The sequence below is a fragment of the Rousettus aegyptiacus genome, unplaced genomic scaffold (genome assembly GCF_014176215.1).
Source record: "Rousettus aegyptiacus isolate mRouAeg1 unplaced genomic scaffold, mRouAeg1.p scaffold_m13_p_7, whole genome shotgun sequence".
Lineage (NCBI taxonomy): Eukaryota > Metazoa > Chordata > Mammalia > Chiroptera > Pteropodidae > Rousettus > Rousettus aegyptiacus.
The window spans coordinates 15,676,483-15,700,301 of NW_023416310.1; the positions used below are offsets into that span (position 1 = coordinate 15,676,483).

General features: G+C 47.3%; 1 protein-coding gene across 5 annotated transcripts in view; it reads left to right on the plus strand.

The window, feature by feature from the left end:
• The window catches only part of PLB1 (phospholipase B1), a 144,620-nt gene that overhangs the window by 41,590 nt on the left and 79,211 nt on the right, over positions 1-23,819 (plus strand). For all 5 annotated transcript variants that reach the window (XM_016145347.2, XM_016145345.2, XM_016145344.2 and 2 more), the window contains exons 3-14: positions 5,751-5,812; positions 7,191-7,263; positions 8,488-8,546; positions 11,835-11,875; positions 12,444-12,487; positions 14,043-14,133; positions 14,462-14,513; positions 16,081-16,167; positions 20,091-20,153; positions 20,936-21,015; positions 21,890-21,965; positions 22,856-22,960. In XM_016145347.2, the coding sequence (XP_016000833.2) occupies positions 5,751-5,812; positions 7,191-7,263; positions 8,488-8,546; positions 11,835-11,875; positions 12,444-12,487; positions 14,043-14,133; positions 14,462-14,513; positions 16,081-16,167; positions 20,091-20,153; positions 20,936-21,015; positions 21,890-21,965; positions 22,856-22,960 (833 nt within the window). The remainder of the gene's footprint in view (positions 1-5,750; positions 5,813-7,190; positions 7,264-8,487; positions 8,547-11,834; positions 11,876-12,443; positions 12,488-14,042; positions 14,134-14,461; positions 14,514-16,080; positions 16,168-20,090; positions 20,154-20,935; positions 21,016-21,889; positions 21,966-22,855; positions 22,961-23,819) is intronic.

Genomic DNA, 23,819 nt, shown 5'->3' on the forward strand with positions numbered 1-23,819 from the left:
GTGGTAAATATTTTAGGTTTTGTGGATCATATATGGTCTCAATCGCATATTGTTCTTTTCTTTTTTTTTTTATAACCCTTTAAATATGTAAAAGCCATTCTTATCTAGAGAGACATACAAAAATAGGCTATAGGTCAAGTTGACCAATGGGCCATAGTTTTCAGGCTTCTGTTTTATACAGTCAATATTATTTTGGCTTCACTTGCATATTTATTCTTGTCTTTGTTCCTTCTTACATTACCATGCTTCCCTCTGGAACCATTTTTCTCGTAATATTATGTGTCCTTCCGCTGACTTCTGACCTCCATGGTTTCTGATAAGTTGATCATTAATCATAATGTTGGTCTCATGTGTGTGAAAAGTTGGTTTCCTTCTGTTTTTGAGATTTTTTTTTCTCCTTAGCTTTAGAACTACACCTAGACACATCAATTATTACAGTTGATGTGTCTTGGTAAAATTCTCTTTGTGTTTTTCCTACTCAAGGTTTTTTCTTTTTTTCCCCCAGCTTCTTTTATCCGTGGCTCAATATGTTTCATCAAATGTGGACAATTTTCAGCCATTATTTCTTCAAATCTTTTTTTCTGCCTCTTTCTCTCCCTACTTCTTCTTGGACTTAGTACCTGTATGCCTCCATGTTTGACAGTGTTCACAGATCTCTGAGGCGCTGTTTATTTTTCATTTTTTCCCCTATATTTTTCAAAAATATACTTTCTATTGATCTTTCTTTGTTTGCAGATTCTTTTTTCTGCCATCTCAAGTCTGTTGCTGAGCCCATCTCATTTTCAGTTATTGTAATTTTCAACTCTGGAATTTTCTTATATATTTATATGTATTACAAATATATTACAAATATATATAAAAGAAAATATTTATATCTCTTCTAGTAAGCCTTTAGTCTTTGTTTATCTGTAGTTCTTTGAACATTGTTTCTTTTATTATTCGAATATGTGTATATATGTATATATATATATACACACATATTCACATATTCATATATACACATATTCAAATAATATAGCTGCTTTGAAGACTTTGCCTGCAAAATCCAACATCTGAGCCCACTCAGAATCAGTTTCATTCAGTGTTTTTTCCCTGAATATGAGAACTCACTTTTTAGTTTCATGGCATGTCTAGTAACTTTTGGTTGAAAACTGGATATTCTTGTTAAAATTTAGCAATTTTGGATTCTGTTTTATTTTTATGAGGGTTGTTGGTTTATTTTTTAGTAATTTGCCTAGACTCAAACTCTGGAATCTATCCTTCTCATGGTGTGCAGCTACTAAAGGCTTTGTTCAGTTTTTTTTATTTCTTGTGTTTATTTTCTTAATCTGGGGAGGACCACTTGGGTCTGCATGGTTTAGTGACCAGCCAATGATTTGGAGAAAGGTTATGCTCAAACGCCTAAAGTTTATAAGGCTCTGTCTATTGATGTGTGTGTAGGTTAAAAAATAAACACAAAGCTACAGCCAATTCTCTGGTTTTTCTTCACTTTAGTTTTACATGGGGCCCTGGCAGGTCTTCCCAGCACATAAATAGATGTCCAGTCAGCCAGGAATATGTGACGAGCATGTCTTAATCCTTCCTCTTTCCTGGAGTGTGCCATTAAGTATCTGATTAGTTCACCTCTGTTCCAAACTGGATACAAAACATCAGGCTAACAAAGTGGTGAATATCACACATTTATTCCCACATTAGTCCACCACTTTTCACTTATTATTGTCTAGTTTTTTCCCTCTCTCTCTTGGTTTCTATTGATTTTGTGTCATCTCCTGGTAGTTTTTAAATTGAAAGACAGGCATCGTGTATGAAAAATTAGATAAGTTCATGTTCTGGAGGGTGCTATCTTCTTCCCTAAAAATAACTTTTTATTTTTGCTTTTGGCAGGTGGTCCGGTAGGGACAGATTAACTCAAGCTAATCAGGAATCAGATTGATTCAAAGCTGGGCTTCAGTCTTTTTAGAGGCTGGTCTACTTCAAGTTTATCCCTACTCCAAGGGTCTAGATCTCTGAAGTCCCAGCTGAAAGCCTGGTATATTTACCATGGCTCCTCCTTTTTGTTCTTTTTAAACTTTTTTTTAGGCAAAACAACCCTTGGTCAACCTCACAGATAGCAAAGATCTTGTCAGCTTACAATCCCTTATTTCTTATTTATGCCTACAGCAATGGGATCGAATGGCTCCTGCTTTTTGATTTTTTAATGGGTGCTGAACCCCAGTATTTTCCCTACCTCCATGGAGCTCTGAACAGTATGTTAGCCTCTTACCTGCTGATTTGTGTTATATGATTTAGCAAATGCTTCCAGGGTAAAAATAGCATCACATATTAGGTTTACTTTCTTCATTTCCTGTCTTTCTGGCTCTTGGCCCCACAAATTCTTACTACCTTTACAACTCCAACAGATGGAGTGTCTCTGTGTATGTGGTGTGTGTGTGAGAGAGAGAGAGAGAGAGAGAGAGAGAGAGAGAGAGAGAGAGAGAATGCATAATAGAATGTCTATGGAGGAAAAAAATAAGGCCTAGAAGATCCCATAACAGTTGTAGGAAAAGATGTAGGGATCCACTGATTATCCTCAAAAACAGCCAGTTTTGAGCGTCTTTAGAACCTTTTAGAACTAAGTTGGTAGATAGGAGTTCTCAACTCAGTCCTATCGCTCTGAAGAAAAAGTTTAATTTTTGCTGCCATAAAATTATGCTGATAATGACATCTATCTCCCTGGATTGTTTTAATGATAAAACAGAAGAACTTTTCATCAAAATTAACACATTTCAAAATATATTTTGTGCCAGCACTGGGCTAAATTTTCTTATACTATTTGATTTAACATTTTTTAAAGTTCTGAGTATATTTGCTGTCGTAAAAAAAAAAAAAATTTTTTTTAAGAAAACTATATACATCAGGAGACCAAAGGCTTTCTTTGAGGGACAATTTTTTATTCCTCAGACTTGGAGCCTAGAGGATGAGAGGTGCTGAATGGGAGATTTTTCAAAGACCAGAATAGAGTTAGCTGCCAGCTGCTGTATTCCTCTGTCCGAAGATCGTAGCAAAGCCCAGAGAGGAGCTGCAATCAGCCTTGTAATCTAGAGGTGGACACCAGGCTCCCATGTGGGATCCCCGGGGCCCAGGGCTATTGCCAATCGAGATGCCGTCCTCTCATTTCACTTTGATGACTATTTTTCTATTGCAGTCTAGATCGAACACTGGTTGGCAAACAATGGCCCATGGGCCAAATCCTGGTTTTGTGGGACCTGTAAACTAAGATTTGATTTTAGATTTATTTATATATTTCTTATGGATGCTTAGTCATTCCAGCACTGTATGCCGAATGGACCATCTTTTCTCCATTGTATTGCCTTTGTTCTTTTATCAAAGATCGCTTTGCTCTCTTTATGTGGGTTTTCTGGGCTCTCCCTTGTGTGCCGTGGATCTAGTCGATTTCTCTGCCGACACCACACCGTCTTGATGGCTGTAGCTTTACAGGATGCCTCGAAGTTTGGTAGCGCCAGTCCTCTGACTCTGATCTTCTCCTTCAATCTTCTCTTTCTGGGCCTTTTGCCTCACCATAAAAACGTTAAAATCAGTTTGGCGATATCCACAGAAGATTTTACATTTTTTAAATAGTAGAGGAAAATAAAAAGATTGTTTCCTGACATGTGAAAAGTATGCGAAATTCAAATTTTAGTCTCCACGAACAGCATTCATTCGTTTGCACATTGTCTACTGTGGCTTTCACCACAGCAGCAGCGCCGAGAAGTTGTGAAAGAAACCGTACAGTCTGCAAAACACATGGACTCTCTGGCCCTTCGCAGAAAGAGTTTGCTGACCCTGGTCTAGATCTTAGGCTGTGACTTCGCTTGTTGCTTGTAAGCACAGCCTATGGAGCCAAAATACCTGTTTTCACATTCTGCCATCACCATTTGCTGTGTCGTCTTAAAAATGCCATCTAACCTTGCTGGGCCCTTATCCATAAAATGGAAATAATAATATTTATCTCATAGAGTTGTTAGGATTCAATAAATTGTCACATAAGTGCTTAGAACAGTGCCTGGCACATAGAAACTGCCTATATGTGTTGGCTACCGTATCTGTTTTTATCATGGCTTAAAAAGAGTGTTACCAAAATAGTCTCAAATCTCTGCCCTGCTAATTCATCTAACACACTGCTCCCAAAGCGATGGATGACCAGCTTAAAACCCACCTCCCCTCTTCAAAACCTGCTCATAGCTTCCTGTTGCTCATGGAGCTGGTACTGGCAGCTCCACAGCCCAGTGGCTGTCTGTGCAGCCTGGCCTGCCCTCCCCTCGTCTTCCCTGTCCCCCAGTTACTAACCCTGTGCCCCAGCCTTTCCAGGGCTCTGTGCTTATCCACACCTCTGTGCCTTCCCATCACATGGCTCGTTCTGCCCAGAAAGCTTTCTTCTGGGAATCTCAAAAGGGTCACTGAGATCTGGGGGCAGGTTACAGCCATCCTTCCTGTTACAAGCTCCAGTGGGGAAATCAGTGCCAGATTTCCCAGTGGGGATGAACTGGAAACATACTCTTGCTCCTCATGAAACACCAGAGAAATTTTTTTTAGGGTAAAAAAGTAAAGCTGCAGATAAAGGCAGGGGTGGAAATCAAGCCCTCTCCCCCATGTCAGGCCTCTCTTTGGCTTTGCCTAATGTTGTTTGGGGGTTCTCACATGGTATGCCCTTAATAAGGAGAGCGCACCTGGGCAGAGAACTGGGTGGGAAGAAGTGAAAGGAAGCAAGGGACCTGGATCTCTGATTACACATCAGTACCATAAATGTATCATGAAGCTGTTTAGATAAACAAGCATCAAGATTATGAAACATGAAAAATGCTCATGATACAACATTAAAGGGAGCTTGTAGAGTACAAAATTACATACATGTTAACAACAACTGAATGAAAAGTTTACCTGAAGGTGGACACGAAAGTGTCAACAAGGAAATCAGTTTTGGTTGTAGGGACAGAGGCACCGTGGGTGACTTTTTTTGTTGTTGTTCCTTTATTGAGAGTGCTGTTCATCGTACTATACTATTATTTGCATATTTAAAAGGTTAAATGTTTTATGGGAAAACTCACCAACTTGTACACATAAAACGAGTCTATTTTTATTGTATGTAAGTTATGTTTTTAAAAAATTTTTAAAAGTTCTAAAAGACTGACCCAAAGTAAGCTGGGATGAGGACAGTGTTTCTGCAGTTTCCCTACCTACCTATTCTCCTACTTCAGCTACTTTCAGCAAAACCCCTCAAGACAGCCCGTCCAGCCGCTACGTGCAGTCATGGCTGTGGAAACCCCATGATTAGCCCTTCTCCTAAGCTCACGTCACCCTTCAGATGGTCCTAGAATCTCCTTTGCCTTTCCAGCTCTGCCCTGGCTCCCCAAACAACAGCAGCTATTTAACATTACCATCCCCTAGAGTTCCACCGTTGGCTAGGGAACTGGTAAAGGAGTCTGCGATGGTGAGCCTGTGCATGGTATGGGGTTATTGCTGACCCCTCCCAGGTAACACTTTTGCTTTCCAACCTGGGGATTCTGCCTTAGTGGGCTGCCTTAATGGAAGCACAGTGTTCCAAACGATGGAGGTGATAGTTGGAGGAATGGAATTAGACTCTCCTGACACAAGAAGTGTTACTAAGGTGAGCATGTAGGTGTAGGCTGGCAGCAAGGTGACAGAAGGTGCAAATTTGAGTTCCCATTAATTTTTGAATTCCAGCTAAATAACCTCTTTTTGCTTTCTTCCAGGGGCTACCCAGGCCGATACCTCTCCTGGAGAGAACACATTGGAAGATCAGCTATGGACTGAGGTAAGGGCTTTGTCCTCTTTGTCCTCCTAAGAGGTGTTGCAGGGTGAGACGGTCCCTTCCAGGGAACAAATCCAGGTGTTCAGGCAAGTCGGCAGGACCCTTCCTGAGGCTGTGAGGGAAAGGGCTGGATGAGATTCTTCCCCCAGGGAGAGCCTGGCGGCCTGGCAGAGCAGAGACAGCTCGAGTGTGTCTCCTGGAATTCGGAGCTCATCATCCCTGCAGACTAAGTGGGTAGTTCCCAGAAGTGTCTAGAAAGAGTTATAAATGGGCTTGTTATCTCTATGAACTTTGAAGCAGATGTTGTGAGCTATCTAAAGGCATCTGGATAAGGTCTTCCCAGAATATCTACAAGATAAGAGTGGAGAATAAATGCTTTATCTCTTACTGCAATCAGTAACTCGGGAGAAATTAACTTAAATCTTCCTGTGATAGTGAGACGTGGTCAAGGAACTCATTTACTGTGTATTGTCCCCTGTTGGAGTATAAGTCCTCAGTTAACCTGTAGTGACCTGTAATAAAACCAATTTTACTATAGACTAATTGATATAAACAAGAGTTAAGTTCCTACAGCATCTCATCAATGTTATAATGAAACGACATTGAACAAAATGACATTATTTGAACACCTGCTTATTTCCTCTTCTACTCTCAATTCTGGGAAGGGAACATGATCTCCCTCCCCAAAGCCTTCTATGTCACTCAAAGAAGCAGGGGCAGCTTTGGACTCCTGCAGCATCTGAGAAGGCCCGAGGGTCTTGAGAACCCAAGCACTGGTCACCCAGTCCCTCCTCTGCCTCTGGGCTTAGGACACACCAATTTGATGGAGACACAAGAATCTCCAGTTTCAAGTTTACCCAGTTTCCAGCCGCATATTAACATGATGCCTTTTGTATAAATAATCAAGTTAAAAGAGAAAGTAGATAATACAAACAAATGGAATAGCATAGATGGACTTTTAAAAAAATCTTCTAGTGTAGGTATACTGGGTCTCTCCTTAATGTGCATAATTTAAAATGTACTATTTTACTCATTTTTGAATGTACATTTTAGTGGCATTAAGTACATTCACTTTGTTGTGCAAGCATCATTATTGCCTGCCTCCAGAACTTTGTCATCATCCCAAGAATTGATTTTTATTCTCCTTTTTCATCCTGCCTCCTTTTCTATCCCACTGTTCAGAGGCATTCTTACCTGCCACCTGCTAAAACATTGTGAAAAGACACATGGCCTCTTGTACTAGTGACCTCGGTTTGGAAGAACATGACTATGGACAGTTTTGTGCCTGGACTTTGAGCCTAGCTAGAGCAACTACACCAAACTTTCGGGACCTGCTATATGTCCATGTGAGGCAATTGAGGTTTCCCATGTCTGGTTTCAGTTGCAGACCCTGGAAGGTTTTCCTTTCCTGTGCAACCTAGAGACGCCGGGATCCAACGTGCCTTCTAAGTCCGGTATGTGACCCCCAAGCCATACCCAGGAAGGCTGGAATCTTCTCTCCGGTGTGGCCAGCAGGGAGGGGCTCCAACCCTACTTCTCTGGTACCTTTTGGGCATTTAAGCCCTCCCTCTGCCCGATTCTCTGCCCCTCACACCTCCTCTTTTCCCCCCTCATGGACAGACACAGCCTGACACACCACTCAGAGATAAAAACAGCATGGCCCCCCAGCAGCTTGCCTGGCGAGGGTGGCCTCCAGGAGTGCTTACCTCCGGATGGGCAGACAGTGTCATGGGAGCTGTGGATTGGAGCCTAGTCCCTCATGCTCCTTCCCCAATCTACTAATGTAGCCTGAGCGGTTGGTCTAGACATATTTGTATTCCTAAAAGGGGCTAGGTTTGTCTAACACCTGTGTGCTATGAGTGTTCCCCACCTGTGTGCTATGAGTGTTGCCCTTGAGCTTGTCATCTCCTCTGGCTTTATCCTATTAAGTGGTTGCATCATAGCTGTTCAATGACTTTATTTGTGTTTGCATTGCACTGACCAGGGTTTCCAGTTAAGCACGCTAGTCTTACTCTTCTGTTCTATAAGCAGTGGAGGTAGAAAAAGAAACCAGTGCACTTCTTAGGAAATGGCTTCTTTGGGAGCCCATAGCATGACCAGGAAGTATGTCAGTGGTTTCTAGAGAGACTCAATTCTAAAAATACTGGTGACCGAGGTCAGTCAAGTTGGCTTCCTGGTGCACTATTTGCATACAATCTGATGTTTGCACGGATTACAGGCGTTGAGTGCTGTTCTCTGGCAATCTTCAAGCCAATGTGGTCCTTTTGGTTTCCATTTTAATTTGTTGCCCTCTTACTTATTAATGGTGGCCCAGAAATACAAAGCCATGAGGCAGGGGTTGGGGGGAGGGGGTGGTGAGGGAAGCAAGAGGCAGAAAGAAGGCTAGGTGAGAAGGGAAAATGAGGGCCACAAGTCGCCTTCCATGGGACATCTATTTGGAGAGCCCAAGTCCAGTTCACAGTGTGGCCTCCAGAGAGGAGGGAGTCTCTTTAGAACAGATTCCCAGGGTTCCCAGCAACGGCCTGGTCTTCAGCTCTCCACTCCCGTGGCCAACAGATTCAGGCTTAGCAGCTGTCCGCTGACTGGGAGACGTGGAGCTCCCCTCCCATTTGGCATCCTTTGCCTGCATGGTGGGGAATGTTGACCTGACCTTCTTACCTGTGTTCTTGCTTTTGCAGTCCACTCTCTGAGACCTTCGGATATTAAATTCGTGGCAGCCATTGGCGATGTGGACACTGTGAGTATTTGAAGAGACAGAGGTGGGAGGTGGGGTTTGGGACTCACGACCCTCTGAATGAGCTCCCGGTAATCAGATGGAAGGTTTCATTTTGGGAGAGAGTAACATTCTCCGAGTTGGAAAAATCCTAAAATCTAGGGGGTTTTGAGTCTTTTTTCCCTTTTCTCTCTAATTGAATAAATACTTCCCTTTATGTTCAGGTGAGGAAACTTTTGGAGTTTTTTCATTAATAAATTAAACCCATTGATATATTAAGTCAAAGATCACACAGAATTTTAAAAATAATCTCTTAAACTTTCTATTAATAAGATAAAGAAAAAAATGCCCTTATTTGCTTGGTAAACTTTAAAAAATACTTCCATTTTTGCTCATGCATTTTAAGTGGTACATTTTACGTGGTTAAGCAAAGAAGAAAAAAAAGTAGTAAGAAGAAGATGAACAGAGAGAGGGGTATCTAGAGAGAAGAGGGTTGGAAGACAGAGTGAATGTCAGTGTGATTCCCCAGTCGGTCTTGGCTTCCGCACCCCCCCCATCTTAGCAAAGGCCTGCTACCTGCCCCCCACCCCGCCCCTCAAGTCCCAGCTGGACAGAGCACTCAGCAGGTGTTCGGGGCTCTGCCCAGAGCACAGCCATACCTCCTGCACCTGAACCAGAACATTTCCTCCCCACCAGTGTCTTCCTCCCACCTCCACCTGCCAGTCTCCTTCCCTGTGTCCCTCCCCTGTCCCCGTCCCCCCTTTAACCTCAGCCCCTTTGCCTGGTCCCAGGCTGCCACCTCGCTGCAGGCCCCAGCCCATCACCCTGCGCACGGTGCCAGCCATATGCAAGTGACAAGACTTCACATTAGAAAACTGACCAGGAGCCCGGGGAAGTCAGGCAGGCAGGGCTTTCCATCCTTGGTTTATTCCATCTGTGCTGGTTGATGGTGCTGAAGCTGAATGAGTGTGTGTGTGTGGATGGGGGGTGCCGATGGAAGTTTACTGCTGGGAGGGATGTGAAGGGGGGTCGGGGGGATAAATGAGAAAAGAGGTTTCACGTTACGAATGGCACAGAATGGCACATTGACTTTGCCGAGCCTGTGCGTCCCTGCACGCGGCTGGTTATATTCCAGAGCCCAGAATGTGTGACACTTGCCGGAGAACCTTCATATTCTTCCACTTTGGGCAGGGAAATTCACTGCAGGAAAATCTCCACCCCAAGTCAGGTTTCTAAAGTTAAACCAATCGATGACTTCTTCTCTTTGGTCTCAGCTCTGAAAGAGCTTCTTACTCATGAATTATTCAGACCCCACAGCTCCTGCCTGTCACTCAGCTCATCCTTTCTCCTCCTGTGAGCCTGAGGCCTGTGGCGCTGGAATACAGCTTCTGTCCATGATGGTCCCCCAGCCCCAGAGTCATCATACTGATGAGCACCTCAGCCTTCAGGATAAAGCTTGAAAGCGCAGCTCCTAGGAGGCTGCCTCCCTCTGTCTGCCTTGAGAGCCTGCTGCCATGAACTGGTGTAGAAAAAATCAGGCCGGGGCAAAATAATGGAAAACAGTGAATTTGAAAAGGAAACAGTTCATACTGCTAAGCGTTTGCTTTGAGTTCCCGGAGCTTTCTGTAACCAAGGAATCAGCACTTGTTTGTTTAATTGCTCTGGACTCTTTTCTTCATAGCACTTTAAAGATCAGATTTGGAAATGTTCATAAAAACAATTTTCAAACTAATATGATACATGCTCAATATAAGATACAAACAAAATACATATATTTATAGTATAAAAAACTGAGTTTGCCATTCACATCTCCTATTCTGCCTCATCACACACACTTTTTTTTTTTTTTTTTTTTTTGAGAAAGAGGAGGAGAGGGAGGGATGCAGGGGGAGAGCAAGAGAGGGTGTGTGTGTGACCTAAGTCGGGTCAGACTGTGATACACTGTCTGTGACTTGGTTTTTTGCATAACCGTCATAGATAGTTTTCCGTGCCAGGGAGGTTACAAGCCACTATGTCAACATCCTGGAAGGCGAGGACCGTGTGTGACTTAGCTTTGTGTCTCCAGCACCCTAGTCCCTGCCGCAGGGCGGGCATCCGGCCAGTGAAGAGTGGCGGCAGGCAAAAGAGAGACAGGCGTTTACTGGGTTTGCCCAGCTTACCCACCTCACTGAGTGCTTCCCCTCACATTGAGCCTCATTCCTCTTGGTCCCCTTCCTTTCCCCGCTCACCTGTCTACACCCCTCCCTCCATCAAGCTTGGTCTGAGGAAGACTTCTGCTCCTAGTCGGACCCCCTTCCGGCTGGGCACAGGCTTTCCCATGTTGTCTCAGCCCCAGGAGAGCTGCTTTTCTCACAACGTCACCTGTCTGGCGTCTTTGACTGGCTCCTTCTTGGGGAGAGGCAAGGGACTCCGTCCCCAGGTGGAGAAATGTCACGGTCAGCCGTACGCCTGCGAGGAGTGCTGAGGCATGACCCAGAGGTGTAGACCGGCCGTCATTTGAGTCAGGTGGTTAAGGATAAACAGACTCTTTAAAGGGAAGCAGCAGGCTAGGTACAGCCAGCGTGAGTACAGCTGTCACCTGTCATCACCACACCTGAAGACACTGTCTTCTAGGAATTTAAATCTCTGAAAATAATACTACGGACAGCAGCTAATGCGCCCTGAGCACCTTCTATGTGGTGGGCAGGATTCCAAACACCCCTAGGACCTTTGCAAAGGACACAGTTCCCAGGTGGGTCACCCTGTGTCACCTCCAGCCCGACAACCAGGGCACCTTTCCAACAGGGAGGGTCCTGGTCATCTAGGATCTTACCAAGAGGAAAATCAGAACCTTATTTTGTTCTTTCAAAAAGTATTTATTGAACAAATATTTATCGAGTACTTATGATGTGTCAACACCGTCCTAGGCTCGAGGAATATAGTCCAAAGCAAAACAGACGGAAATCCCGGCCCTCATGCCTCTTACATTCCAGTTGGGGGAGACAGACAATAAACAAAATGAGTTTTAGGTTATGGACAGTCACGGCAGCGCCATCTCTTTTGCTTCCATGGAGAGTGTTAACAGGGTTTCACGATGCATTTAAATCTCCTGCCCGTTTCTGTGCTGAGGGAAACGGTCACACCGTCTCTTCCTCTGGGTTCTGAGCAACGCTGCTGTGCGGGAAGCCGGACACTCACAGGCAGATCGGACCCTTCCCTGGACCCGTGGGTTCCCTGTCATCACCGAGAGGGGCTGTCCGGCAGCCGGGGTCTCTCGAGGACAGTCTCTGCCGCCTTCCCTGAATGGCTGCTAACGCCTCCTATCTTTTCCAGCTTCCAGACTCAGGAACAGCGGGCACAGAGAATCACCAACGGTAAGTACCTCGGAATCGCAGAGAAGCAGGGCTGAGAGGAGCCTCAGTGTTGACGCGCCCTCATCGCCTGGTTTCACTGATGGGGAAACCTGAGGGCCAGCGCGGCGAGGCCTTGCACTGGCTCTCTTAGGAGCAGGTGGCAGAGTCAGGGACAGAACCCAGCCTCCTGCCTTCCAGTCCAACACTCCCCATGCCCGGCTCCCTGGGTGAAAGAAAAAGCAGAAAAGGCCGAAGGGGGGATTCTCGCTTCCCACCACCAGGCTTATGGCTCTGCTCAGGGGACAGCGTGCAAGGTGGACCAGGTTCAGCCTCATTCTACACAGGGGTCTGCAGCTTGCGCCCTATTGGAGATGTGGAGAGGAGGGTTCAGATGGAGCTGTGCGCCCCATTTGTGTAAATCCACTGCCATCCAAGCTACGTCTCTGACTCCAGGAAGGATAAGCCCAGAACCTGAGCCAGGTTGAGCCAAAGCTGGTCATGAAACAGACCACAGCAAGCAGCCCAAGGAAGGGGTTGTTGGCAGGGGACGACTGCCGTCTGACGCTTGCATGTTTGCTTCTACTTGTAGGACTGGAAAAAGGCCAGAGCAGGTGTGCATGGGAGTGGTGACAGGTGAGTTGTGTGTGTTTGTGGCCAGATTCTAGATGGTCCCTATCCCTCCCAACACAACAGCATTCTAGTTAATGAAGAGAATATTCTATCGGCCGCTTCATCACTGAGCCTGAAGAGAGAGGAGGAGGCATTCTGAGACAGACAGGGAGCCCGGGTATGAAAAGGCACATATCCTGTGAGAAGTGTGTCCGAGGTTTCTCTGAGCAGACAGAAGCCAGGAGGCATTGGGTGAGGTTAGGGGACATGGGAGGGGGGCCCCGGCACTGGCGGGGCCAGAGTCCTGAGGCTCCTTCTCTCCCAGGCCTCCGGGACCAGACTAGGAGCGTGTCATCTGGGGGAAAGGGCCTGCCATTCATTGCTTCCCCGCACCAAGGAGAAGACCCCAGTCTAATTCTCAGCCTATTTCATTTTGTAATAACTTCCTTGCTTATAAAATAAATATTGCAATTGAGGTGAAGGAGGGAAAGTGTCCTCCCCACCCATACACACTGAGTCACACCATTCACTTGCACACACACTCACACTCAACTCACACACACATGCACTCACATGCACACACACACTCAACACACACGCTCACAGTCAACTCACATACACACTCATGCGCACTCACAGTATCACACATACACTCACACACACTCCCACACACATGCACACACACTGTCCCTAAAGTCTTCCACTGGCCTCAGAGGTCTCTGCCTTCTCGCCACGTGTGGAAATGGGCTCCTTCTGCAAGGTGTTCAGCACTTAGAATGGGAAAAGGAAGTTCATTAGTTTGGGACAGGACGAAGATGGAGCCACACACGACTTGGGTGGCCGCCCAGCCGGACAGAGCTGAGTGGCGGGCCTCCCGACTCCAGCCTGGCTCCACACCCCTTCTCTGTCTGCTGCCTGCACAATGTCAGCTCCCTGCACAGGGAGCCCCTTTAAAGCTGCCTTCTGGATTCCGCTCCCACGAAGCCCCAGACACTTCTGGATGGGGGCAGAAGGGACGGGGGACTGGGAAGGGGGCGGAGGCACCTCCTTCCCATCCCACTCTCCCCGGTATGCCCTCTCATGTCTCCAGGGAGCAAGACACAACTGCTCCTTGACAGCACTATTTTTAGCGGTCCTCTGGCTGTCAGCTCTGGGACATGTTCTCTGTACGTTCCCTGGAGCTTTCCCACCCTGCTGTCACTCTCAGAAGGAGGGGGGTGGGGGACCGGGAGGCAGCCTGCCTGGGTCTCAGTCCCAGCACGCTTTCTCTAATGGGGCGGTAGCACACAACAGTAAAAAGCTTGGCATCTGAGGGCTTTGGTTCAAATCCCAGCAATTTTGGTTAGCCTGGAGACCTCAAGGGGGTTGCTTAGCTTCTCTCGCCTCAGTTTCCCCTTCATATATGTAAAGCGCTTAGCACCGGGCATGGCCTAGGACTTAGCAGATGTTAGTCCCTTGCAGCCCGAGGCAGTGCGAGGTCCTGCTTTGGAACGGGGGCAGCAACCATGGTACCTCCTCCCGACTCCACGGGCGACCTCCAGCTGTCAGAGCCACAGCCTCGAACCCGCTCTCTCTTTAGTCCTTTCAGAAGTCGTCAGACGCTTCAGTCCCTCTGTGCTGAGTCCCGTGTGCACCCCTGGGAAGAGAGTGGAACCCCACAGTAGTGCCGAGTAAGTCCCTTTGCTATCTCTCTCCAGGGCTGTGGACTTCTGCCAGTCTTGGGCATCTGGGCAGGAAGGTCTGGCAAAGTCAAAAAGGCTTAAAAAGAGGAAGTCCGTGTTAAGTCAAAGCCAAAATGCCTCTCCTGGCTGATTTCAGTCTCCCCAATAGGCCTGATTTCAAAAGTCGGGCCAATGTCTGCCCTCCAGAAGCCAGGGGAGGCGCAGTGCAGCCTTGGGCTCAGAGACTGGCATCCGGGCAGGGGCGAGGCACAAACTTCCAGCCCTGGGCAAAGCTGTATTTATCTGATTTTCTCTCTGCTCTGCTCCCTCTGTGCAGGAACTTGTGGATTCAGGCAAAAGAGCTGGTGAGGAGCATGAAAGAGAGCCAGGTAAGAACCCACTGGACTCTCTGGGGCTGCCTGTGCCCGGTGCAAGGCCGTCAGACCAAACACATCAGGCAGCCGTGACTCTGCAGCCATCGTGCCCTGAGTTCAGCAAGGACAGCCTGGGCGCTCCAAAAATGCCCTTCCCATGGTGATTCTCTGGAGACCCTTAAAACATAGGGCCACTTCTTATGTGCACAATGGCATTATTCTGTGGGGTCCTGCCAAAAGTCAGCAGAGGGAGAGAGTGACATCTTACTCAGGGAGGTGGTTGAGAGCTCGGGTTCTAGAGGGCATCCAGTTTGAGAGTGAATCTTGAATCCTCCACCTATTAGCTATGTGATTTTGAGTAAGGCACTTAACCTCTCTCAGCCTCAGTTTTCCCATTTATGAAATGAGTGTAATAAAAGAAGCTATAGCACAGGACTTAGGGAGGATGAAATGAGGAGTTGGGCGTGCCTGGCACTATGAAACCCTGCAGTCGTCATTGTCACTGAAGTGGTGATTGCCGTTATTATTAACTACCATATTCTTTTGAGGTTTGAGGTGCAGGCCTCTGTAACATACGTGCTGGGGCCCTGGTACGCAGGCATGAAAGCCAGATCGTTACAGGTTATATAGGGACAAAAACAAACGCAGGCGCTATGCCGTGAAGAGTTGGTTTCTCCCTAAGGAGAGAATCCCAGAATTTCTGGAGTAATTGTAACAATCTGGAGAATAGCTGGGAGGTCTTGAAACCAACCCTGTAATTTTACAGATGAGGAAACTGAAGTCCCAGAAGTTACATGACTTGTCCAAGTTCACACCGCTGGTTAGAGCTAAAATCTAAAGTGCCTGATTCACAGTCCAGCACTCCTCAACTACCTCATGCTGCTTCTTAAAGAACAAAACACAAGTTTACTTTTGGTTCCATGAGTGACACATGTTTATTAAAAGGTAGAAAAATTAGAAAACACAAATGAACATAAAAAATATTACCCAGAGATGATTACCGTTGACAACTCAGGGTACCTCTCTTTCCACACTTTTTTCCAAGTACATTTATTCCAAGCACCTGTATATATTTTATAAAACAAGGAAGCTATTGGACGTCGATACTTTTTGTAACCTGATTTCTTCAATATGCTATTTCACGTGACATTAATTAAATTTTCCAATATACTTTTAATAGATATATAATATTTCACCTTATGAGTGTTCCACAATTTACACAACAATCCCATATTTAGACATTTATGTTGCTTTTAGTTTTTTACTGCTATGAACAAGGCTTCATTGTTGTAGCTAAATCTTTCATGTATCCTTATTTCCTTAAAATACATTTTGAAAAACAGAATTGTTGGATTAAAGGGTATGCCCCTAAAAAACAGTTTTTGATACATTTTGCCAATTTTCCTTCCAGAGCGGTTCATACAACTTTAGATTCCCACCATATTCTTCCTTTGAAAAAAAAAATACATAAATATGATTTCATGGGGATAGGTGTATGAAATTGAAAGACAGGGGGGAAATAGTTCTTTTTGTACCAGGCCTTACCACTATCTCTTTTTGATGCTGTTTCCCTTTCCTTTAGCAACTTGACTTTCACAATGACTGGAAGCTCATCAACGTGTTCTTCAGTAACACAAGCCGGTGTCGCCTGTGTCCTTCCGCCCAACAGGTAAGCAGCAGGCAGAGGGATTGCAAATGTCAGGTGGATACCTACACCTGTCAGGGCCTGATGGTATCTGTTTCCCTGCCCACCCTCCCCTCGGCCACCTTCCAGGGCCTCCACCACGACACGGGCATGGATCGCTGTTTCCTGAGGTGCTGTCCTCCTCGGTTCTGTGCCCTTCTTCCATGACACACACTGGGCCTTCCTCCAAATGCCCCATGGTCCCACTGGCTCCTGCCCCATCACCAAAGACCTCTCCCTTTAGAGATGTTGGGTCATGGGAGAATGCTGATGGGAGCCTACCTCCCCTGGTCAGCTCTTGTTGAACGGACTTCCTGCAGACCTCCTGGGTTTGTGGCAAATGGACCTCAAAGGTTTGTTGTTCTACTTCACCCTCAGTTTTATCCGACGCCCAGTGAAATTTACACACTCAGTTCTCTTCCGCCTCCCCACTGTTTGCTTGTTATGCATTTCTTGATGATTTACACATTCATGCATTAAAGCGCTCAAACGACACTTAGGCATTGCCGTATTCCTCACGAATTTATCTGTCCATCCAAAGTTGTCTGTTCATGCATAAATTCATTCTCTTTTCATATGGAGACACATGCTGTTGTATTTATGATGAGTATGTTCATGCTAGCTTTTGTTCGATTTTTGTTTTTTAATATTGGGATGCTTTCATTGATGCTTTACTCACTCATGATTTCTTTCGTACTATTCTTGCACTCAAGCATTTTTATTTGAATTCTTGCATTCTTTCATGTATTTATGCTTTCAAGCATTCTTAACTACATGGTACATTCTGTGTGTATGTAACCATTTATGCACTATTTACTTTTATTAGTTTTAGTTACATAAGCAATGCACAAATGTTTTCTCCTTTTAAAAAACTAAAATATTACCGTTAAAGCTAAAATACCCTTTGGCCACCTCCTCTATTCCTTTTCCTTTTTATTACCAAGCCTTTTACATATCTGTGAATCCTAGTAGTATTTTGTGTGTGTGTGTGTGTATGTGTATGTGTGTGTTTATGTGTTTGTCTATGTGAATTAGAAAGATTTAACATGAGTAGTAGTATACTGTATGCGCCATTGAGTGATTTTTTTCAGTAATCAAGTATTTTTGAGATCTAGTCATGTTGATACATATGAATTGCGCTTATTCCTATTATTTGCAAAATAGTTTTATATTGTGTAAATTTACTATATTTTATTTTGTTGTCCCCTATTGTTGGCCATTTAGGTGTTTCCAGTTTTTCACTATTATGAACAATCTTGCTTATTTACTTGAACCTTTTTTAAAAAAAAATACAATGATTTTCAGACTGTAAATTAAAGTATATTCATAGATCAGAAATCAATTTAAAAGATTGCAATTAAAATTATAAATATAGAAGTAAGATAGAATAAACTATAACATTAGTATTCATTGCATACCGTCAGGTAAATGGTAGTTCAGGGTTATTTTTGCTTGTTTCTAGATATGTGTCCCGGGTTGTGATATGAAACATATGTAACATTTGCAGCTCCTAGGTCTGGCTCTCGGCCAGCTGCTCTTCATCCCCCCTCCCCCGCCCCCACACACACACTTCTGCTGCCCAGACCCTCCACTCACCTCCTGGTCTTCCCGGTGGTGCCTCTGGCCACAGCTTCCTCTTCAAGTGCACTCAGTGGCATAGCCCAGGCCCCTGACCAGAGAAGTCCTTACAGGGCACTTTGCATTCCTAAAGCATATCTCAGGTTCCATCTCTCCCTGGGGACTGGTTCTGCAGAGTTCCAGGGGCCACGGGAGGTTCCTCTGAGGGCACACACGAGGCGAGGCGTAGAGGTGGGCTCCAGGCTTCTAGCTGACTTCGCGGAGCAGCCCTGCCTTTTCCTGCATCATAGGTCAAGTTTCCTGAAGTAGTTCGTGTGAGAAAAGGGTGTTTTACTGTTAAGAAGTGATAACCTCCTGTCTCCCCTACTTAGGACCCGGAATTTTTCCTCCCCTACTAGGACTTTCAGCCCTTTTTGTAGGGAGTAGGCAAGGCCTGTGCGCACATTTGTTCTCTAGGAGTTTCTTAAAAGTGAGGTCAGAGGAGAATAAAATCAGAAGCCACCCGTTAGGCAGTGACAATGCTTCAGGGCTGCTGTGATGTTTTCAGCTCCTCAGAGGCAGGTAGGTGCTTCCGAGGGAACTGATGGTCTGGCTCAGGGCAGCGCCGCGGGATGCTTGTAGGGTCTGGACTCTTGTTTACAGCTCTCTAGTTAAAGACTAGTTTTGTTCATGAATAAGATTTTTAAAAAATCAGTTAAAAAGAATAGAAAAAACACGAAGAGAAAAAAAAGCCAATGATGCTGCAAGAAAATATATGTAATTATTTGTGGCAAATGCTTTAGGAAGCAGGTGTCAACATTTCGGAGGGGACACCGGCAGGCAGGATATTCAAGAAATCTGAACTGTCTGTATCTTTCCACCGAATACGCCTCATTAGAATAAATGTCAAGGAGATAGTTTATTAGAAAAAGTTAAGTTTTGTCTCAGGTACATGTTTGTTAATATAGCATTCTCCTGACTCTAGGGGCAAAAGATGTAAACGAAAATATGCAGGTTCATTTGGAGAAATAAGCTTCATCCTGCCTTTGGTTTCAAGGAAGAGTTCATTATGTCCGACCTTATAGACAGGGGACATTTTATAGGAGTGCAATGTCCTCCACTAAGTAACAGGGACAGTTAGTTGTGACCACGTCACAACTGTTCTGTCCCTGGAGTGACTGGATGGGTCCTGATTTCTCTCTGCAGCTGTCCGTAAGCTCCCTGACAAAGAGGTCTCTAAAGCAGGCTTTGCAGTCGGGGTAGAACCACGCAGGGCTCCACGGCGTCCCTGGGGAAGGCAGGTGCCCTGAAGGGGTATGGATGGGCAGTGAGGACCTTTCTAGACAGAGTTCCTCAGGCTCTTCAGAAGGAACAGTGAGATGCTTAATGTCATGCTCGGAGAGAGACTCACTCAGACTGAAGAAAATGAGCCAAGGCTTCATTGCTGGCCATGGCAACAGAGCGGGCTGAATTGGCTTCCAGAGGATAACGCCCCAGCAAAGCAGAAACTCGGGAGTAGGGACACTGCCCCCCATGCGGTCCCAGCCCGAGTGATTGGCAGCTATCGCCAGAGTCACCGCCTGTGTCTTCCCAGGAAATAGCACAGCTCCTGGGCCTCCCATGTCTTCCTGCCTGAGCCAAGTCGCCTCAGGGGATGGCTGGTTTGTAGGCAGCTTAGGAGTTTGTGTTGTTATAAAGTTTATTTTTGTTTGCCGTTTTTTGTTTTTGTTTTTGTTTTTACTCTGGAAAGGTAGGCCAGGGTCTATTTTTGAGCTAGTCTTATTTAGTTATTTATTTTTCATCACTTGCAAGGAATCAGTGGGGAGGGGATGTCTTTAAATACTCAATGACAGGAGCTCTTTTCTTACTTGGGGAAAATGTGACGGGAAGAGTTCTGATAAAGGAGTGGCCGTGTAGAAGTTTTAAGGTCCATCTGGGTCCTTAAATCCAAGGGTAATTGTGTTCCCCCTTTGGATCTGATATTCTTCAGACAAAAGTGATTCCAGCAGCCTCGGGGAGTAAATCCTGTTTCCCATGCCTGGATGTGAGCTTTAGAATTGCCCTGACCTTGAATTGTCCCTTTCCGGACATGAAACTTCTCATTTGGGGGAGTTTGTTTTTTTCCTGGTAGACGATGGGTTGGGGAAGTCAGAAAATGAACAAAATCCTAGGAAGCTCTGGGAACTGTACACTCGTTTAAGTGAAACTGGGGTCTAGTAGAGCCTTTGTCACTGTCATCTCTGCTGAGGGCAGGGGTCGGGGAGGGGAAGGGACAGGCCATGTGAACCGAGGCATCCTTGGCCCCGCGTTCCCTGTCCTCACCTGCATTCAGCACATCTCTCCTCTCACAGGAAAAGGACGTGATGAGTGGCATGGACAAGCTGACTAGGATGCTGGACTACCTACTCCAGGAGGTGAGGCTTGCAGCTCCGCCAGCTCTGCGGAACCACGCACCTGGAGCTTCCTCACGGATGCTTTTGTAGCCACGAGAAAGCTGCCCTTCTGAGGGCTGGCAGAGCAGGTTCTGGATACTCTCAAACAGCCTCCACTAGGTTGAGAAACATGGAGTAGTGCCAGATTTCCAGTGAGGGAGATAAAGACCCCAGGGAAAGGGTCTGGAAGAGCCCATCTTGCACTCTTTTAAGGAAAACCTGGGTGGAGTATCGAGCCCTACAACTCTTGCAAAAGATATTTCTGACAGAGTCATCTGGAGAGGAAGAAGGAATAGAGCACAGCTCTTCACTGGGGACTTGGCGACCCCGCCCTTCCCCGAGACCTTTCTCTGACTGAGTCTGGGGCGGTGGTGGCCTGGAGGGGCCTGGGGAAGCTTCGAGGCCACGATGAGTGATGCCGGTTCCAAGACTCCAGGGGGAGCTCTGTGGCTCACACCTACCCTGAGCTCCCTGGGGGGGCAGCTTTCTGTCGCAGCTTCCAGAGAGGGTTTCGAGTCCCACCCACCGTGGTCCTGCTCCCCTGCTGACACTGTGGTGGGGAGGTGCCCTGCCCACCATGAGGGATGGCGAACGACACATTTCTGCATAACCAGCAGGGCTGGCAGTTCAGGACCAACCTCAAGCAAGCATCTCCCAAAGAGGCTCCACAGACTTACCCAGACTCTAAGCTCGGCTCAAACTAGGGACCCTGGGAAGCAGTGGTGACTTGGAAAACGTCCGTTTTCTCCCTTGTATACTCCTAGGTCCCTAAAGCATTCGTGAACCTGGTGGACCTCTCTGAGGTTGTGGGGGCCTCTCCCTGGCATCAGGAGACCCATCTCAGGTAAAAAGGGGAGTGGAATGGGCCTAGTGTTTGTTGAGTGGCGGCCACGTGCCACGCACTGTGCGGGGCACTTCGCGTGCATTAATTCTATGAGGCAAATCCAAAGGGTGGAGGCCGAGAGCTAGTACGTGTGTGACATGTGTGAGATCACACATCTGGTGAGTGAGGTCAGGCGGGGGCAGGAGCCCTCCGCCAAGTGTTGTTTTGGGGACTGAGGGAAAGGATGAACCATTCAGTCTGGCCAATATAGTGCCGGATGACCTGCCCCCACCAGGATGATCTGCAAGTCTAAAAAACAGGTTTGGCAAAGCATCCATAAGCCCAGACGTGATGGTCCTAGAAACGGGAAAGAACAAATTCGAGCCTAAGTATATTTTATCTTCGCAGAACATGATTCCCACATATTTCTGAAATTCGTCATAGACGTTCTTAGTCTTTTAAGATTCCTGGCTTAGCACTCAGAAGAGACGTTCACGTGGAAAAAGTTAGGGTAGGGACGGCTGGAGGTGGAGACAATGGAAAGGAGAGGACCTTGCTGAGACGAAGGGGGCTTTTGAAGAGAAAGGACACCCGGAGTTGGCGGAGGGAGAATCGCGGGGGGGGGGGGGGATGGAAGCAACAAGGGGGGGTCCATCGGGCGGGGGTGAGAGCCTGTCTCCACGCCCCTTCGCCACGCCAGGGAGCCAGACGGCAGCGCACCTTTCCACTCTGCCCTTTATTCTCTCCGACACGTGCTTCCTGCCCTCTCCGGCACCCGCTAAGACTTTCCGTTTCTCCTTTCCCACTCCCTGAGCGACTCCCAGGTCTTCCCCCCCAGCCCCCCGTTTTTCCATGGGGCAGCCTGATGCTGTATCCACACTCTCATTTCCTGCAGCTCCACGGGAGAGCCCTGCGGCTGCTCGGGGGAGACCGCGAAGCTGTCCAAGGTTGTGACACAGTGGTCCTATCAGGTGAGCATGCTCTGGGAGACCGGCAGTTGGCTCGCAGGGGTAGGGGGGGGGGCGGTCCTGGAAGAGAACAGGGGCAGTAGGGACACTTAGATGACAAGTTCGCTGCAGTAAGACTTCTCCAACCGAATGTGCAACCAAAGAGTGCTACTCTCGGTTCTCTCCCTGGGGGTGAGCTGGTATCCCTGTAGGTAAAGTGGGGACGACAATGCTGGCAGCTCGGTGGGGGGTGGGGGGTGGGGGTGGCGCTTTCAGTAAAAGATAGTGAAGGACTTTGCATATTCATTCGGAGATGGGTTTGGTAGCCGCTTCTGCCACTGCATCTGTGGCTGGTCAGCTGATTTTGCCTCAGACTGCAGCCCACGAGAAACTCAGGGTTCCCAAAGAAGTACATTCTAGTTAGCAAAGAGACCCCCAAGAGAGTGAAGATGGATTAGTGGGAGCCATCATTTCCACCAGCAAACAGCTCAAAGCACAGTTTTTATTGACATGTGCTCACATGATGACTTTTGTTTAAAAAGAACGTTGTATCTAAAGCTGTGTGGCACTTCTCTCGGGAAATAATGCGTTTCAAACGGTAAACGGCACATGCCCCTGTGGAACGTAGCCCTGAACAGAGCCCAGGGGCCCTAGCTGCGTGCTGGGCTTGTGTGTCCTTCTCAAACTCCTGGAGAACATCTTTCAGGTCTATCTCTGGGTTACCTGATGCTGAGACTTCAGAGACAAAGGAAAACCCGATTTAATTAATCCAAGGGCCCCAAAGGGTGAGACGAGAGGGAGCTTCCTACTCGCGTTTAATTCAGAGCAGCACGTGATGTGCGCCGGTGACCGAGGGGCCACTGCGACGCCCCCGCTCGCGCTCCGGGTGCACATCTCTGCCCCGCCCCCTTCAGGAAAGCTGGGAGCGGCTCCTGGCCTCCAGCAGGTACAACGAGCAGGAGGGCTTCGCGGCAGTGTTCCAGCCCTTCCTCTCCCAGCCGGCCCTGGAACCACCCTCGGTGAGTGCGGGTGACCTACGCCCTCGCCCTCTCCCGCCCAGTTCCCCCGCTGAGCCCAGGATGCGCGGTCTCAGGAAAACGCTGCGACATTCCCTTATCCTTTCATGACGCTTCCCCCATGGGGCTGGAGGTTCCGAGAGGCAGAGCGGCCCAGACGTAAGGAGCAGGCACTTGGGCCAGAGGCGCCCGGCTCTCAAATGCACCAGCTTTGTGACCTCGGGGAAGTTGTCCGGACGACTCTCTACCTCGGGGGTCCTCACCGGAGAAATCAGGGCTGTTATTAACATTCCCTCCCTCCCGGGCGGTTGTCAGGATCACGTGAGTGAATGTGTGAAGCCCTCAGTACCCTGTAGCTGTTGTGATGATTCAGGATAGGATTTCCGGGGCATGAGGTCGCCCTCTTCCTTCTGTAGACTCTGCATCTGCCCTCGGAAGAGAGGGTGGTGTGAGTTGCCCCGACTCCACCAGGTAGCTTAGGAAATGCCTCTTACCCCAGTGGGGTGCCCAGACCATGAGCATGGCCGGTGTGTCACCACGTGCTCAGCAGGGTCTCCCCGCTGAGGCTTCAGCACTAGGTGCCAGGGACAGTCCCTCCCTGTCATCTCTTGGCCGGAGTCATTGTGCCCCCTCCAGGACTCAAACCATGTTTAAATAGTGGTTTAAAAGGACGGGGGAGAACATTGCTCCCGCTCAGACCACGTGCGAGTCACTTCCCCGTCACCACTCCTCCTGCTGGTTAGTTCAGTCATGGAGATCCCCATGATGATCAGGAGCAGCCACGGTGAGACCTGCTCCTGCAGGCCCTCACCTGTGAGCCCTGACACCAAACAGAGGTCCTGTAAGTGCCCACTTGGAACGG